The 13449-nt window shown below is 50.3% G+C and overlaps 1 protein-coding gene across 2 annotated transcripts; it reads left to right on the top strand.

Moving 5' to 3' along the window:
• Positions 1-4022: 4022 nt before the first annotated feature.
• Positions 4023-11620, top strand: Psmd9 (proteasome 26S subunit, non-ATPase 9). 2 transcript variants are annotated; one of them, XM_090319986.1, is made up of 6 exons: positions 4045-4276; positions 5834-5936; positions 8709-8920; positions 9762-9863; positions 10090-10178; positions 11326-11542. In XM_090319986.1, exons 1-6 carry the CDS (start codon positions 4139-4141, stop codon positions 11351-11353), a joined length of 672 nt encoding a protein of 223 aa, XP_090176112.1. In that variant the 5' UTR covers positions 4045-4138; the 3' UTR covers positions 11354-11542. The 2 variants fall into 2 exon arrangements, with proteins under 2 accessions (XP_090176113.1, XP_090176112.1); XM_090319987.1 differs by lacking the exon at positions 10090-10178 and having other exon boundaries at positions 4023-4276; positions 11326-11620.
• Positions 11621-13449: the final 1829 nt, after the last annotated feature.

The following is a 13449-nucleotide window of genomic DNA, read 5'->3' as shown; positions in this document are numbered from 1 at the left end:
TTGTGAGGCCACAGCAGCAGACAAGAGCTTTGGGGTTAGAGGCAGCCTGTAGGGCCTGGGGAATTGATGTCAGGACACAGGACCTTGGGCACCCTTGCTCTGATCTCTGCTGCTCTCTTAAGTCTCAGCGTGCCAGCGTGGGTGAACAGGGAGCTCTGGATCCAATGTGATTTGAAGCTTGTCCTCCGCTTGCCACTGGGTCACCAGGAATCTCCTGGTGTTATCTCTTCTGCCTCCATTTATTCATCTAACAGACTCTCACTTTGCCTTTGGGAACCAGCCCATGTCTTTCTGCTCATGTGGTCAGGGTGGGGCATATGCGTTAGAACTGGCCAACTGAAATCCTGATTGGCTCAGGGATGGTCCTGTGACCACAGCTGGCCAATGGAGGTTTGTCTTGGAACTTGGTCTTGAGAAAGATTCTGCCTCTAGTTTGCTGAGCTGGTGGCTCCGTGTTGTAGGAGCCAAATCTGGGCTCACCAAGGGAAAATGTGCTGTGCACAAAGCAGAGTGAGAGGAGGCAGGCAGAGCCTGAGTGTCTTAGTGGATTATTCTAGATGAGATTCTGGATGAGCTAGTCATTTTCTCTTCTGTGTAAGTCACTTTGAGGTGGCTTTCTGGACTTTGCAACTATGAGTCCTGGCAAATACAAGGAGAATAACAAGTGCTGTTGAACAAACACTTATCACGTTACTTGGGGTAGAGGAAATGGTCTAGGAGAGAGGAATATTTTATTTTTGTCACTATTTAGGTTTGCTAGCACAAAATAATAAAATGAAGAGACTTTGGCAGCTTTTATTAGTACTTTTTCTTTTCCTTTTTTTGGGGGGGAAGGTCATGGAGCTTGAACTCAGCCTGGGTGCTGTCCCTGACCTCTTTTGCTCAAGGCTACCACCCTACCCTAGAGCCAAGCCCACTTCCCATTTTCTAGAGGTTAATTGGACATAAGAGTCTCAGGTCCTTTTGTGCCCGGGCTGGCTTTGAGTCTTGATCCTCAGATCTCAGCCTCCTGAGTAGCTAGGATTACAAGCTAGCCAGGATTGCAGGCATGAGCTACTGCACCCAGCCTTTTCTTTCCTTTTACACCTGGCCTGGGGCTTGAACTCAGGGTTTTGTATGCTTTTTTTGAGCTGTTTTGCTTAAGGCCGGTGGTCTACCACTTAAGCCACAATTCCATGTCCAACGTTTTACTGATTAATTGGAGATAAGAGTCTCATGTACTTTCTTGCCCTAGATGGCTTTGAACTGCAATCCTTAGATTGCAGCCTCCTGAATAGCTAGGATTACAGGTGTGAACCACTGGTACCTGGCTCTTTCCCCCTTTAGCACCACCTCCTCCTCCTTCTCCTCCTCCTCCTTTTTTTCCTCCCTCTCCTCCTCCTTTCCCTCCTCCTCTTCCTCCTTCTCTTCTTCCTCCTCCTTCTTCTTCTTCCTCACAAGATCTCACTATGTGGGCCAGGTGGATCTGGAGCTTATGGTCTTGCTTCTGCCTCAGGAGCGTGGGGATTATAGACATACACTGCCATAACTGACAAAAGAAAAAAAAAAGAAAAAGACAATGGTCCAGATTTATACCAAGGGCCATAATTCACTTAGATAATCAGCAAAACAGTAGTCAAAATGTGGCTTGTAACGTTTGTGGAATTCTGTGGTATAAAAACTCCCTTTGGGGGCTGGAAGTTTGGCCTAGTGGTTAAAGTGCTTGCCTAGCATGCACGAAGACCCGGGTTCGATTCCTCAGTACCACATGCATAGAAAAAAAGCCGGAAGTGGTGCTGAAGCTCAAGTGGTAGAGCTCTAGCCTTGAGAAAGTCCAAGGACAGTGCTCAGGCCCTGAGCTCAAGCCCAGGACTGGCAAACAAACAAACAAACAAAAAACTCCCTTTGGCCAATTTCAAGGTGCCCCTGTGCTTTGGTTGCCTGGGGTTTAAGGAAGCAGGAGGCCCTAGATTGCGGGATAGCCACAGAGGCAGAGGAGTGGTAGGAAGCTAAGCAGCTGTCATGGCGTCAAAGGCCAGAGCACATCAAAGGGATTTTTGTCACTGGCTCCATCACTTGCATAAGCTCAGGGCCCAGTTACTCAAGACCATGGAGCTCTTCCAGGACAAAGCTGTTTTCTTGCTGTCCAAAGTCCCCGGACCTGGGATGCCTGCCTCCCCCTTTCAGTTTGGAGTGCTGATTTTCATTCCTGGCATGGCAAAGTAGAGTTTACTTTGGCCTCTGATTTGCTGAGTTGCCTTCAATACATTGTTTAACCTCTCTGAACCCCGTATTTTCACCTTTCCAAATATTATGGAGAGTTGTTATGGGTGTATTACCCAAAGAGAATCCTGGTCCTCTTGGCTCATACGTGTAATCCTAGCTATCTGGGAGGCTAGGATCTGAGGATGACTGTTGAAAGCCAGTCCAGGTAGAAAAGTCCATGAGACTGTTATCTCCAAGTAGCCACCAAAAGTCAGATGTGGAGCTGTGGGTTCAGGTGGTAGAGCACTAGCCTTGAGCAGTACTCAGGCTGCGTTCAAACCCTAGGACTGGCACACACAGACCCACAAAGTCACTGATGTTTGGAAGAGGAAAACAATTCAGGCTGTTTTTGATTAGGCAACTTTCTAAATCATAGACCTTGTGGGCCTTTCTATAGCCATGATGGCTGGGATGAATCAAAACACCTGGAAAGGCAAAGGAGCAAAGATTGTTCTCTTGTAATCCTTCAGATAAATATTTGGAGACAAACAAGGGTCAATGGGCATTGTTTGAGGACAGACAGGTAAACATGTGGATACAATCTCAAGTGGAAAGCCCAGGGTTAGGCAGGTCAGAATGTGACTTCTGGGGAGGGTGGCGCTTGGGCTGGCTGGTGGAGGTGCTGAGCTATGCTGTGTGGGAGAGGGCATGGTGCTGGAAGTCTAAGAGCAGGAGGTGTCCAGATACGCCTTGACAGCCAAGGGAAGAGCCCTGGAAAAGCTACTGAAAGCTTCTGCTCTACATTTTGGGGGGGGGGGGTCATTGGACTTCAACTCAGGGCTTTTGTGCTCAAGGATAGGGCTCTTACTGCATCCACCACAGCACCACTTCCCCACTGAAAGATTTTAAACAGCAGCGTGGCAATCGCATTCTCTGGAGAGGCTACTCTAGGTGCTGGGGTAACTGAAGCCAGTTCATAGGATGCTTCAGTCAGGGAGAGGGAGGAGATGGGGATGAGGCTGGATTTGAGAGCCAGTGGCCCCAGTGGAATTCTGAGGCCCTGATCCCAGCCTCCGGAGTAGCTAGGATGGCAGGAGTGAGCCACTATGCCGAGCTCATTTGCTCATTTATTGCCACCGAATAAGGAGACTTCTGTAATTGCAATGCGATTGTTTTTCTGAGGACATTTAATATCAACATCCTACAACTCAATCTTCATATCTCACCAGTTAGCCCAGTATCCTTTAAAGATGCATCATTGCATTAAAAAGATTCTGTATCCAATCCAGAAATTTTACACAGGATAAAAAACAACTAAATAATAATACATGTTAAAATGTCTAAAAATGTAGAACTGTGGCTCAAGTGGCAGTGTGCTGGCCTTGGGTGGAAAAGCTCAGGGGTGGCTCCCGGATCCTGATTCTTCTTCTTTTTTTTTTTTTTTAAATGCCCCAAGACTGGGAAAAAACAAAAACCAAACAACAGCAACAACAACAACAACAAGGAAGTAATGGACGCAAGGCCACACATGGCAAAAAGAGGCAAAGTGGCACGTGCTGGAGTCCAGGCTTACAGGCTGTCAGCGGGCGTCTGTCACCTGCAGGCCCTCGGGGCCTCGAGGACGGGAGACCTGGGCTGGAGGCGCGGGCCGCTCCCTGGCCAACGCCGGGCGACCGAGACACGCGGGCGCATTCGCCCTAAGAGCCCGCGGGCCGCCGTGCGGGAGGCGGGGCCGCTCAGGCGTCCGTTCCGGTCACGTGCTGCGGAAGGCCGGGGCTTCCGGCGGCTCCGCCCCCGCCGACGTCGTTGCTCTGCCGCGCAGGCCCCGCCCCCAGGCTCGCGCTCTCGGGGTGACGGTGGTGTTTTGGTCCGCGGGCGGAGCCGTAGTTGGGGGTCTCCTTTCGCGTCCGTAGCCCGGGAACCGACCGTCCCGGATCTTCGGCCGGCGTCCACAATGTCGGAGAAGGAAACCAGGCCGAGCGAAGCCTCCTCGGGCGCCTGCGCGGCGACTGTCAGCGACATCCACGAGCTGATGCGACGCAAGGAGGAGATCGAGGCGCAGATCAAGGCCAATTACGACGTGCTGGAGGGCGTGAGCGTGGCGCGGGCTCGGGGGAGGCCGGGCGGAGCGGCCCCGGGCCCTGCAGAGCGCCGCCCGGCTGGTCCGAGCCGGTCCGCCGCCGGCAGCGCGGGCCGGCTGTTGAGTTGGTGTTAGTTCTCCAGACCACACGCTTACCTCCTTCTTTATTGCCAGCCCGGGCGCTGCCCCGGACGCTTCTCGCTCTAGGCTGGAGCGCTACCACTTGAGCCACAGAGCCACTCCCACTGAGTAGGTGGTGCTGAGGAATCCAACTCAGGGCTTCATGCGTGCTAGACAAGCCGTCTGCCACTAAGCCACACTCCCAGCCAAAAAGCTGGGGATGGAACTGGGGCCCAAGTGGTAGAGCTCCAACCTCGAACAAAAGGAAAGCGCAGGGACAGAACCAAGACCCCAAGTTCAAGCCCCAGGACCTGCACACACACAAGACGTTGAAGAGCAGGGGCTGGTGGCTCTCACCTCTAATCCAAGCTGCTCAGGAGACTGAGATCCGAGGATCGCTGTTCAAAGCTGGCCTGGGCCACAAATCTGAGAGATTCTTTTTTTTTTTTTAATTTTATTATTATAAAGGTGCCATTTTAGGTTTTTTTTGTTTTGTTTTGTTTTTTTTTTGCCAGTCCTTTGCTTGAGCTCAGGGCCTGAGCACTGTCCTTGGACTTTCTCAAGGCTAGAGCTCTACCACTTGAGCCTCAGCACCACTTCCGGCTTTTTTCTATGAATGTGGTACCGAGGAATCGAACCCGGGTCTTCATGCATGCTAGGCCAGCACTTTAACCACTAGGCCAAACTCCCGGCCTAGGCAAGCACTTTAACCACTAGGCCAAACTCCGGGCCGCCTGAGAGATTCTTAACTCCAGTTAAGGAGCAAACCAAAAACCAAAACTAAAACAAAACAAAAAAACTGGAGTGGGTAATGGAGTGTCGCTCCAGTGATAGAGCACTAACCTTGAGGAATAAAGCTCAGGGGCAGCCCCTAAGCCCTGAGTTCAAGCCAAAGAACTGGCACCAAAACGAAAAACAAACCAAGAAACAAAGTAACTGGAAGTGCAAGTATGGCTTAAGTAGAGCTCCAGTTATGAGAAGAAAAAGCCAAAGAGAGCAGGAGGTCCTGAGTTTAGGCTTCAGTACTGGCACAAAGAAAAAAAAACACTAAAAATTATCAAGTGAGAAGTCTGGTATTTATCAGGGCCAAGATAAAGCGCCTCATTTGTGGTCAATAGGGGCAAGTTTTATTATTGTTCAATTGTTGATTATTGGAAGGAGGGCCATCTCAAGAACCACATGTCTGCTGCATGCTGGTGCCTTGCACCTGTAATCCTAGATACTCAGGAGAGTTGCAGTTCAAAGCCAGCTGGGACACAAAAGTCTGTGAGACTCTTTTATCCAATTAACTTCCAGAAAAACCAGGAGTGGTAGTGTGGCTCAAGAAGTAGAGTGCTAGCCTTGAGCTGAAGAGCTCAGGGACAGCGCCCAGGCTCAGAATTCAAGTCCACGACTGACCATAAAAAGAACCATATGCCTGTGAAGTTTAACTGTGTGTTTTTCCTCCAGCAAAAAGGCGTTGGGATGGATGAGCCGCTGGTAGACTGCGAGGGCTACCCCCGGGCAGACGTGGACCTCTACCAAGTCCGCACAGCAAGACACAACATCATCTGTAAGTGGCCTTCAGGAGATGGGGGACACTGAAGACACACAAGTAAATTGCCCCATGATTAGCTACTGCTCTCTTCTGCCTTACCAGGATTATCTACTGTCAGGGAAGTGGTATAACCTCCACTATATTTATGGTTCCAGCTTATTTTGTTTTAAGACTTTTACTTTGTTATAGAAACTTTCTTGGTACAGGTCGTATATCAACTGAAACCATAGTGTAGAGTGATTCTAAGATCTTGAATTTTTTTTTTTTTGCCAGTCCTGGGCTTGGGCTCAGGGCCTGAGCTTTGTTCTTGGATTTTCTCAAGGCTAGAACTCTACCACTTGAGCCACAACACCACTTCTGGCTTTTTTTAAAATATATGTGGTACCGAGGAATTGAACCTGGGTCTTCATGCATGCTAGGCAAGCACTCTACCACTAGGCCAAATTCCCACTCCCGATCTTGAACTCTTTTGTCTTATTTTTCTTTTCTTTAATGGCCTGAACTCTGGGCCTGGGCACTATCTTGAGTTCCTTTTGCTCATGGCTAGCACTCTACCACTTGCAGATTTCCCTGTGACTAACTGGAGATAAGAGTCTCACAGACTTTTCCTGTCCAGGGCAAGCACTCTACTGCTAAAGCACATCCCCACTCCTCCTATTTTTCTTTTTTCTTTTTGCCAGTCCTGGGGCTTGAACTCAGGGCCTGGGCATTGTCCTTGAGCTTTCTCAAGGCTATAACTCTGTCACTTGAGCCACCGAACCGCTTCTGGCTTTTTCTGTATATGTGGTATTGAGGAATCGAACCCATGGCTTCATGCATGCTAGGCAAGCACTCTACCACTAGGCCACACTCCTAGTCCCCCAGCCCTTTATTTTTACATGAAAACAAATAGGAACGTTAGTGTGATAGTGATGCACTTCTAAGGAACTGATAGAAGTAAATTGCAAGTTCTAGGCCAGCCTGTGTAACATAGTGACATAACCCCCTCCTAGGTCTTGAAAAAGCAAAAGCAAAGCACGGCTCAAAAACCATAGAAGCCAATAGGAAGGCACAAAGAAGGGGAAAGCCATGTAAAGATGGCCAGGCGTGAGGGAAAATTTGGGGGCTTTTGTCCAAACCTGTGCTCTCTACGTTCGCGTTCATTCATTTGCAGTTAGCAGCCCTCGGGCAAGAAGCCTGAGAAGAGCTGGGCTATACACAGGGGAGGGCACTGATATTAATTTCCTCCACACACCTGGCTTGATGCTCGTGACCATTTAGGTAATAGTACATCCTTTCCCACTTGCTGGAAATGCTAGCGGTGTGAGTGGTGTGTGTGTGGTGCCGGGGATGAAACTGGCTCTCACCCATGCTAGGCATGGAGTTTCCCACTGAGCTCCACATGGCCTCAGACCAAGGTTTTCCTTGTGCTTAGCTTTATTTCTGAGCTTCCCATATTAATCGCTCAATTCTTTGGGTACTAATACCTTAAGAACCTTCTTTCTTGTAAGAATGTGGCTGGGCAATCTTCATGCTGTATCTTTTGAAAAACGATTTGCAAAGTTAGGGTTTTGGGGGTTTAAGTGCCATGTACCTTGTATTGGGTTTGCTCTGAATACAGTTTATGTAAGCATGGTTACATTCATTACAACTGTAAAATGAAAACAAAACAATTTTTTTTTTTTTTTTTGGTACTGGGTCTGGAGCATATACTCAGGGCCTAGGAACTGTCCCTTAGTCTTTTTTTTTTTTTTTTGCCAGTCCTGGGCTTGAGCTCAGGGCCTGAGCACTGTCCTTGGACTTTCTCAAGGCTAGAGCTCTACCACTTGAGCCTCAGCACCACTTCCGGCTTTTTTCTATGTATGTGGTACCGAGGAATCGAACCCGGGTCTTCATGCATGCTAGGCAAGCACTTTAACCACTAGGCCAAACTCCCGGCCCCTTTCCCTTAGTCTTTTTACTCAAGGCTGGTGCTTTACCACTTGAGCCACAGCTCCACTTCTGTTTTTTTTTTTTTTTTTTTTGCTGGTTGGTTGGAGATAAGAGTCTTAAAGACTTTTTTTGCCTGTAGTTGTTTCAAACCACAATCCTCAGATCTCAGCCTTTTGCATGGCTAGTATTAAAAGTGTGAGCCACTGGAGCTTGGCTTGGGCAAATGTTTCAATTAAAATTAAATAAAAAGTCATCAAAGTATTAGTTGGTCTGCTGGACTAGCCTGCAGATGAGACTTACTGGATCAGAATGGCGGCTCACACTTTGCATTAGCCTTCAGTACCGAAAAACCAGTGGATTTCACTCAGGCCCCCTCCCCCGCCATTACCCGTGCTTCTAGAAAAACTAAAGGTCTTGACAACACTGGCTTTGCTGCCCCAGTGCCAGCGAGTGTCAAGGGGCCTGTACCAGGTCCCCTGATCTGATTCAGTTACTTGCCAGACTGCCCAAAGCTAGGCACCATTTTTCCCTTTAGAAGCTAGGAGACACTAGAGATGTTTTGTGGTGCCCAGCTGTCTCCTCACTGGTGTGAGTATTGTCTTGCTCTCCCAGATGCCGTCAGCTGCAGCGGAACACATCCTTCCTTCCACTGACCCCCAGCTCCAGCCAGACCAACAAACCTCTGATGTTCTACATCAGCAATTTGGGGGCCTCTGCTGCCCATTCTGTGGCTGCTTTCCTTGCTAACCCGCAAGCTGTAGGAAGACAGGCCATCTCTGTCGTGGTCCCAGATTTGTCCTCTTGTACATAAGGAGCCAGTGCAGGTGTCTCACCACTGTGGTTGCCTCCTGGCCCTGATGTCGTGTTCTCCGCCAGGCCTGCAGAACGATCACAAGGCGGTGATGAAGCAGGTGGAGGAGGCGCTGCACCAGCTGCATGCTCGCGACAAGGAGAAGCAGGCCCGCGACATGGCCGAGGCCCACCAGGAGGCCATGAGCCACAGGCTGGGCCACTGCGACAGCCACAGCCTTCCTCAGGCCTTCGCCAGAGTGAACAGCATCAGTCCCGGGTCCCCAGCCAGCACTGCGGTAGTCCTGCCGCGCCGGCCCTGGGCTGGGAGGGCAGAGCTGCGGGTCCCGGCGGGGGCATTCCTTTTCTCCTTCAGCAGACACTGGCCAGGGCTTGCTGAGTACACTCTACCCCTTGAGCCACAGCACCACTTCTGGTTTTCTGGTGGTTAGTTCCTTCCTGCCCAGGCTGGCTTTGAACCTTGATCCTCAGATCTCATCCTCCTGAGTACTAGGCACGAGCCACGGGTGCCCACCCCCCGCCCCCCCTTTGGCTAGCAGTGACCTCCACACCATCTGACCCATGCAGAAAAGCCTCCCAGTCCTGAAATGACCTGTGCCAGGACAAATGGCTAACAGGTAGCCCTGGGTCCTGACACGCCGCCTCTGGTCATGTGACCACTGAGATCACAGCCTGAGTAAGGTCCGTGCAAGCCCCGCTTCACATGCAGCTGCATCTGCACAGCGCTGTGCAGTGAGCCATGAGAAATACTTGCCAAAGGGCTGATGGGGGTGCTGTGTGTCCCAGCATAACAAAAGGAGGGGGTACACCATTCCTGGTCGTTCTTGTGCCTGTGGCCTCTTCCTCAGGGACTTCCGGGGTAGGGGTCTGAATTTTGACTCCTAACAAAATGAGCCTATGCTGACCTGCCGCTGCCTTTGCAGAACTTGGATTTTCCCACTGTCCTCAAGGACGTCAGCCAGGCCTGACCCTCCTTGTTGTCCAGGCTCTCTGACCCGCCGTGCTCCCCTGTAGAAAATAAGTGCTTCACTTTGCCATTGACTTGACTGTAGAAGGCTAAAATCACCAGGGGCAGGTTTAACTTCTCACCTGGGTTTTCATGTTCTCCCATCTCTTTAGGGTCTGCAAGTGGATGATGAGATTGTGGAGTTCGGCTCTGTCAACCCCCAAAACTTCCAGTCCCTCCACAACATCAGCAATGTGGTGCAGCACAGTGAGGGGGTGAGTGGGGTCCCCACGGGGTCCCCCTGCCACTCACTGGCTGGCTTACGAAGGAACAGCAGAAATGGACCGGGTCCCAGTTCTGGCGGTTGGAAGTTATGCTCAGAGTCAGGATTGTATGTGAAGTACAAATCAGTTTGCTAAGCCAGAAAGGACATCCCAGCATTTTAACCAAAGCCCTTTACCTGTTAGTCATGTTGACCTTGGAATGATCTTTTCCATTCAGAAGCCCCTGAATGTGACCGTGATCCGTCAAGGGCAGAAACACCACATCAGGCTTGTCCCGAATCGCTGGGCGGGGAGAGGACTGCTGGGGTAAAGTATCCGTTTTATACTTTAAAAATTTTTTAATCCGTTGTGGGACTGACAGGATCTGGGCATTGTCTCAGACCTTTTTTTTTTTTTCTTCTGGTTTTTATTTTATTGTCAGAGTAATGTATAAAGGGGTTACAGTTACATTTGTTAGGTTGTGAGTGTATTATTTCTCGCACATTGATACCCCTTCTCATGTTTTTGTCCCTGTTTCCCTCCCCCACCCCCTTGTCCCACGTTTTTAGCTCAGGGCTAGCACTCTACCACTTCTGGTTTTGGAGTGGTTACTTGGAGATAAGAGTCTCACATAGACTTTTTCTTCTAGGGTGACTTCAAACCATGATCCCCAGAACCTAACCCCCCAAGTGCTAGGATTACCGGCATGAGCCACCGGTGCCTGGCTCAGCTTCATTCTTTGTTCAAACTGCAAACTGCAGTGTCAGTGGACTAAGTTAGACCCACAACTGGGTGTGTGGTGGGGGCACCCTCCACCACCCCTTAGGAAGAGCTGGAGATAAATGCTGTTAAGAATGAGACTGTAGGTACGAGGCTGAGGAAGCTCTGGAGTCTCCTGAGAGGCTCAGGTTCTCTCATTACCTGAGTAAGTTGCTTTAAAAAAAAAAAAAAAATGGAGCTGGGCAGGCACAGTGGCTCTCGCCTGTAATCCCACCTACTCAGGAGTCTGAGATCTGAGGATCAAGGTTCAAAGCGTGGCTGGGCACAAAAGGACCTGAGACTCTTATCTCCAATTAACCTCTAGAAAACTGGAAGAGAGGCCTGGCTCAAGGGTAGGCCTTGAGCTGATAGAGCTCAGGGACAGCACCCATGCCAAGTTCAAGCCCCATGACCCACAAAATCCTGGGATTGAACCCAGGACTTTGCTTAGTCATGTGCTTACCCACTGAGCTACCTTCCCAGCCTAACTCTATTATATGAGTATTTGTGTTAAGAGAAAGGAAAGAGGCTGGGTTTGATGAACTTGTCTGTAATCCCAGCACTTGAGAAACTGAGGCAAAAGGATTGTGAGTTCAGTGCCGGCCAGGGCAACATGGTGAGACCTTTCCCCCACCAAAAAAAAAAAAAGAGAGAGCAGGCTCATCTTCCTGAACAAGACCCCTGCTGTTAAGCCACCACTATGTTTTCCTTCCAGCTGCAACATCGTTCCTCTGCAGAGATGACGCCCTGTGAACGGCAACAGGAAGCTGCTTCACCCCTGCCTCAGCGGGGCCTGGTGGGGATGTCCTCGTTCTCCCCACCCCTGAGGAGAACGGTAGAGGCAGAGAGCCTGGATGGACATGGAGGTGGTGTGATAGCAGGGCCGTGGCCTCCCAGTGTAACCTCTGCAGATGAAGGCATTGTGAAAACCTGATCTGTGTGTGTGTCTTTTACATGTTAGGCCCTGGCCCTGCATAGAATTCTCTAGATTCTGGGCAGGAGCCTGGGAGTTATTCTAGCAGTGCTGATAGAACTTTATTTTTGTCAGTCATATGGCTTGAACTCTGGGCCTGGGTGCAGTCCCTGAGCTCTTCAGCTCAAGGCTACTACCCTACCCCCTGAGCCACAGTGCCACTTCTGATTTTCTAGTGGTTCATTGGAGATAAGAGTCTTGTGGTCTTTAGTGCCCGGGCTGGCTTTGAACCTAGATCCTCAGATCTCAGCCTCCTGAGTCGGTACGATTACAGGTGTGAGCCACCATGCCCGGCTTTAGAACGTTATTTTTTGAGAAAGTTTCTTTTTTTTTTTTCAAGTAAACCCAGTTTTGCTGTGCTGATATGACCATATTAGCACCAAAGTTGAATTTCTTTTTTTTTTTTTTTTGCCAGTCCTGGGTTTGGGCTCAGGGCCTGAGCCCTGTCCCTGGATTTTCTCAAGGCTAGGGCTCTACCACTTGACCCACAGCACCACTTCTGGCTTTTTGCTATGTATGTGGTACCGAGGAATTGTACCTAGGTCTTTGTGCATGCTAGGCAAGCACTCTACCACTAGGACAAACTCCCAGCCCCCAAAGTTGAATTTCTGAAGAGCCTTTCAAGCCAGAGCTCAGACCAGGTTGTGATCTCTCTCTCTCTCTCTCTCTCTCTCTCTCTCTCTCTCTCTCTCTCTCTCTCTCGCTCGCTCGCTCGCTCGCTCGCTCGCTCTCTCTCTCTCTCTTTCCTTCTTTATTTCTTTTTTGCCAGTAGTAGGGCTTGAACTTAGGGCCTGGGCACTGTCCCTGAGCTGATTTTTTGCTCAAGGCTAGCACTCTGCCACTTGAGCCATAGCACCTTTTCTAGCTTTTTCTATTTATGTGATACTGAACCCAGAGCTTCAGGCATGCTAGGCAAGCACTAAGCCACATTCCCAGCCCCCAGGTTGTGATTTCTGAAAAGAAAATTAGGTAACAAAACCCTGGCACTGTGCTCAAGTCAAGGGTCTTCCTTTCTTTTTCTCTTCTTTTCCTTTTCTCTTCTTTCCTTAATTTCTCTCTTCCGTCTCCTTTCTTTTTCCTCCCTTTCTTCCTTCCTGTCTGCCTGCCAGTTTTTCCTTCCTGTCTTCTTCCTTCCTTCTTTTCTTTGTTTCTCTTCTTTCTAACTTCTTTCTTTTTCAGCCATGGCTCTGTGCCCCCAGCCACGGAAGGCAACATTTTGCAGGCACCGCTTTGTTCATTGGAGCAGTGCTACTTCCAAGGCAGAAAGAGCTACATAGTTCATTGTGTCCTCAGAAGTTGGGCCTCCACGGTGAATGGGGAAGCGCGAAGCCTTCCAGCTTGCCCACCATGACTCAGTAACCCACCAGAACACAGAGCACAAAGCACTTTTTTTTAAAAAAGAAAGAGAGGAAAAAAAGAATCCCTGGAAATTAGTTTGTCATTTGACGGTTGGGTGCGCTGGGGTTTGCACCCCTGACCACGCCCCGGCCCTCCGGAGCCCCGCCCCCTGAGCCCCGCCCCTCGGGAGCCCCGCCCCTCCGCGAGCTCAGTGCGCGCCCTCCATGCTGCTGATGGACGAAGCGTTCACTGGCCCAGCCTCTTCAAGCGCGCCGCTGCCGTCCCTTCGTTCAGCCATCGCTCTCGATGGCACAGTGGGGTCCGTGACGCCTGGGAGGCCCGGCTTCCCCCGCCGGCCGGCGGTCACCGGGTCCAGCATGCCGTGACCCTGGTGGACCCGTGTGCTGATTCCCGGTGTTTCCAGACTCCCTGCAGGTCTTAGACGATAATAAAACGGCTTGGAGCCTCCAGTCCGTCCCTCTGTTGTCTCTGGTGTGCGCTGTGAGCGAGGAGTCCACCGAGCAGCGT

Source organism: Megascapheus bottae, chromosome 28 (assembly GCF_031878675.1).
Source record: "Megascapheus bottae isolate mThoBot1 chromosome 28, mThoBot2.hap1, whole genome shotgun sequence".
NCBI classification, from domain to species: Eukaryota; Metazoa; Chordata; class Mammalia; order Rodentia; family Geomyidae; genus Megascapheus; species Megascapheus bottae.
This window is presented reverse-complemented; position numbering and strand designations above follow the sequence as displayed.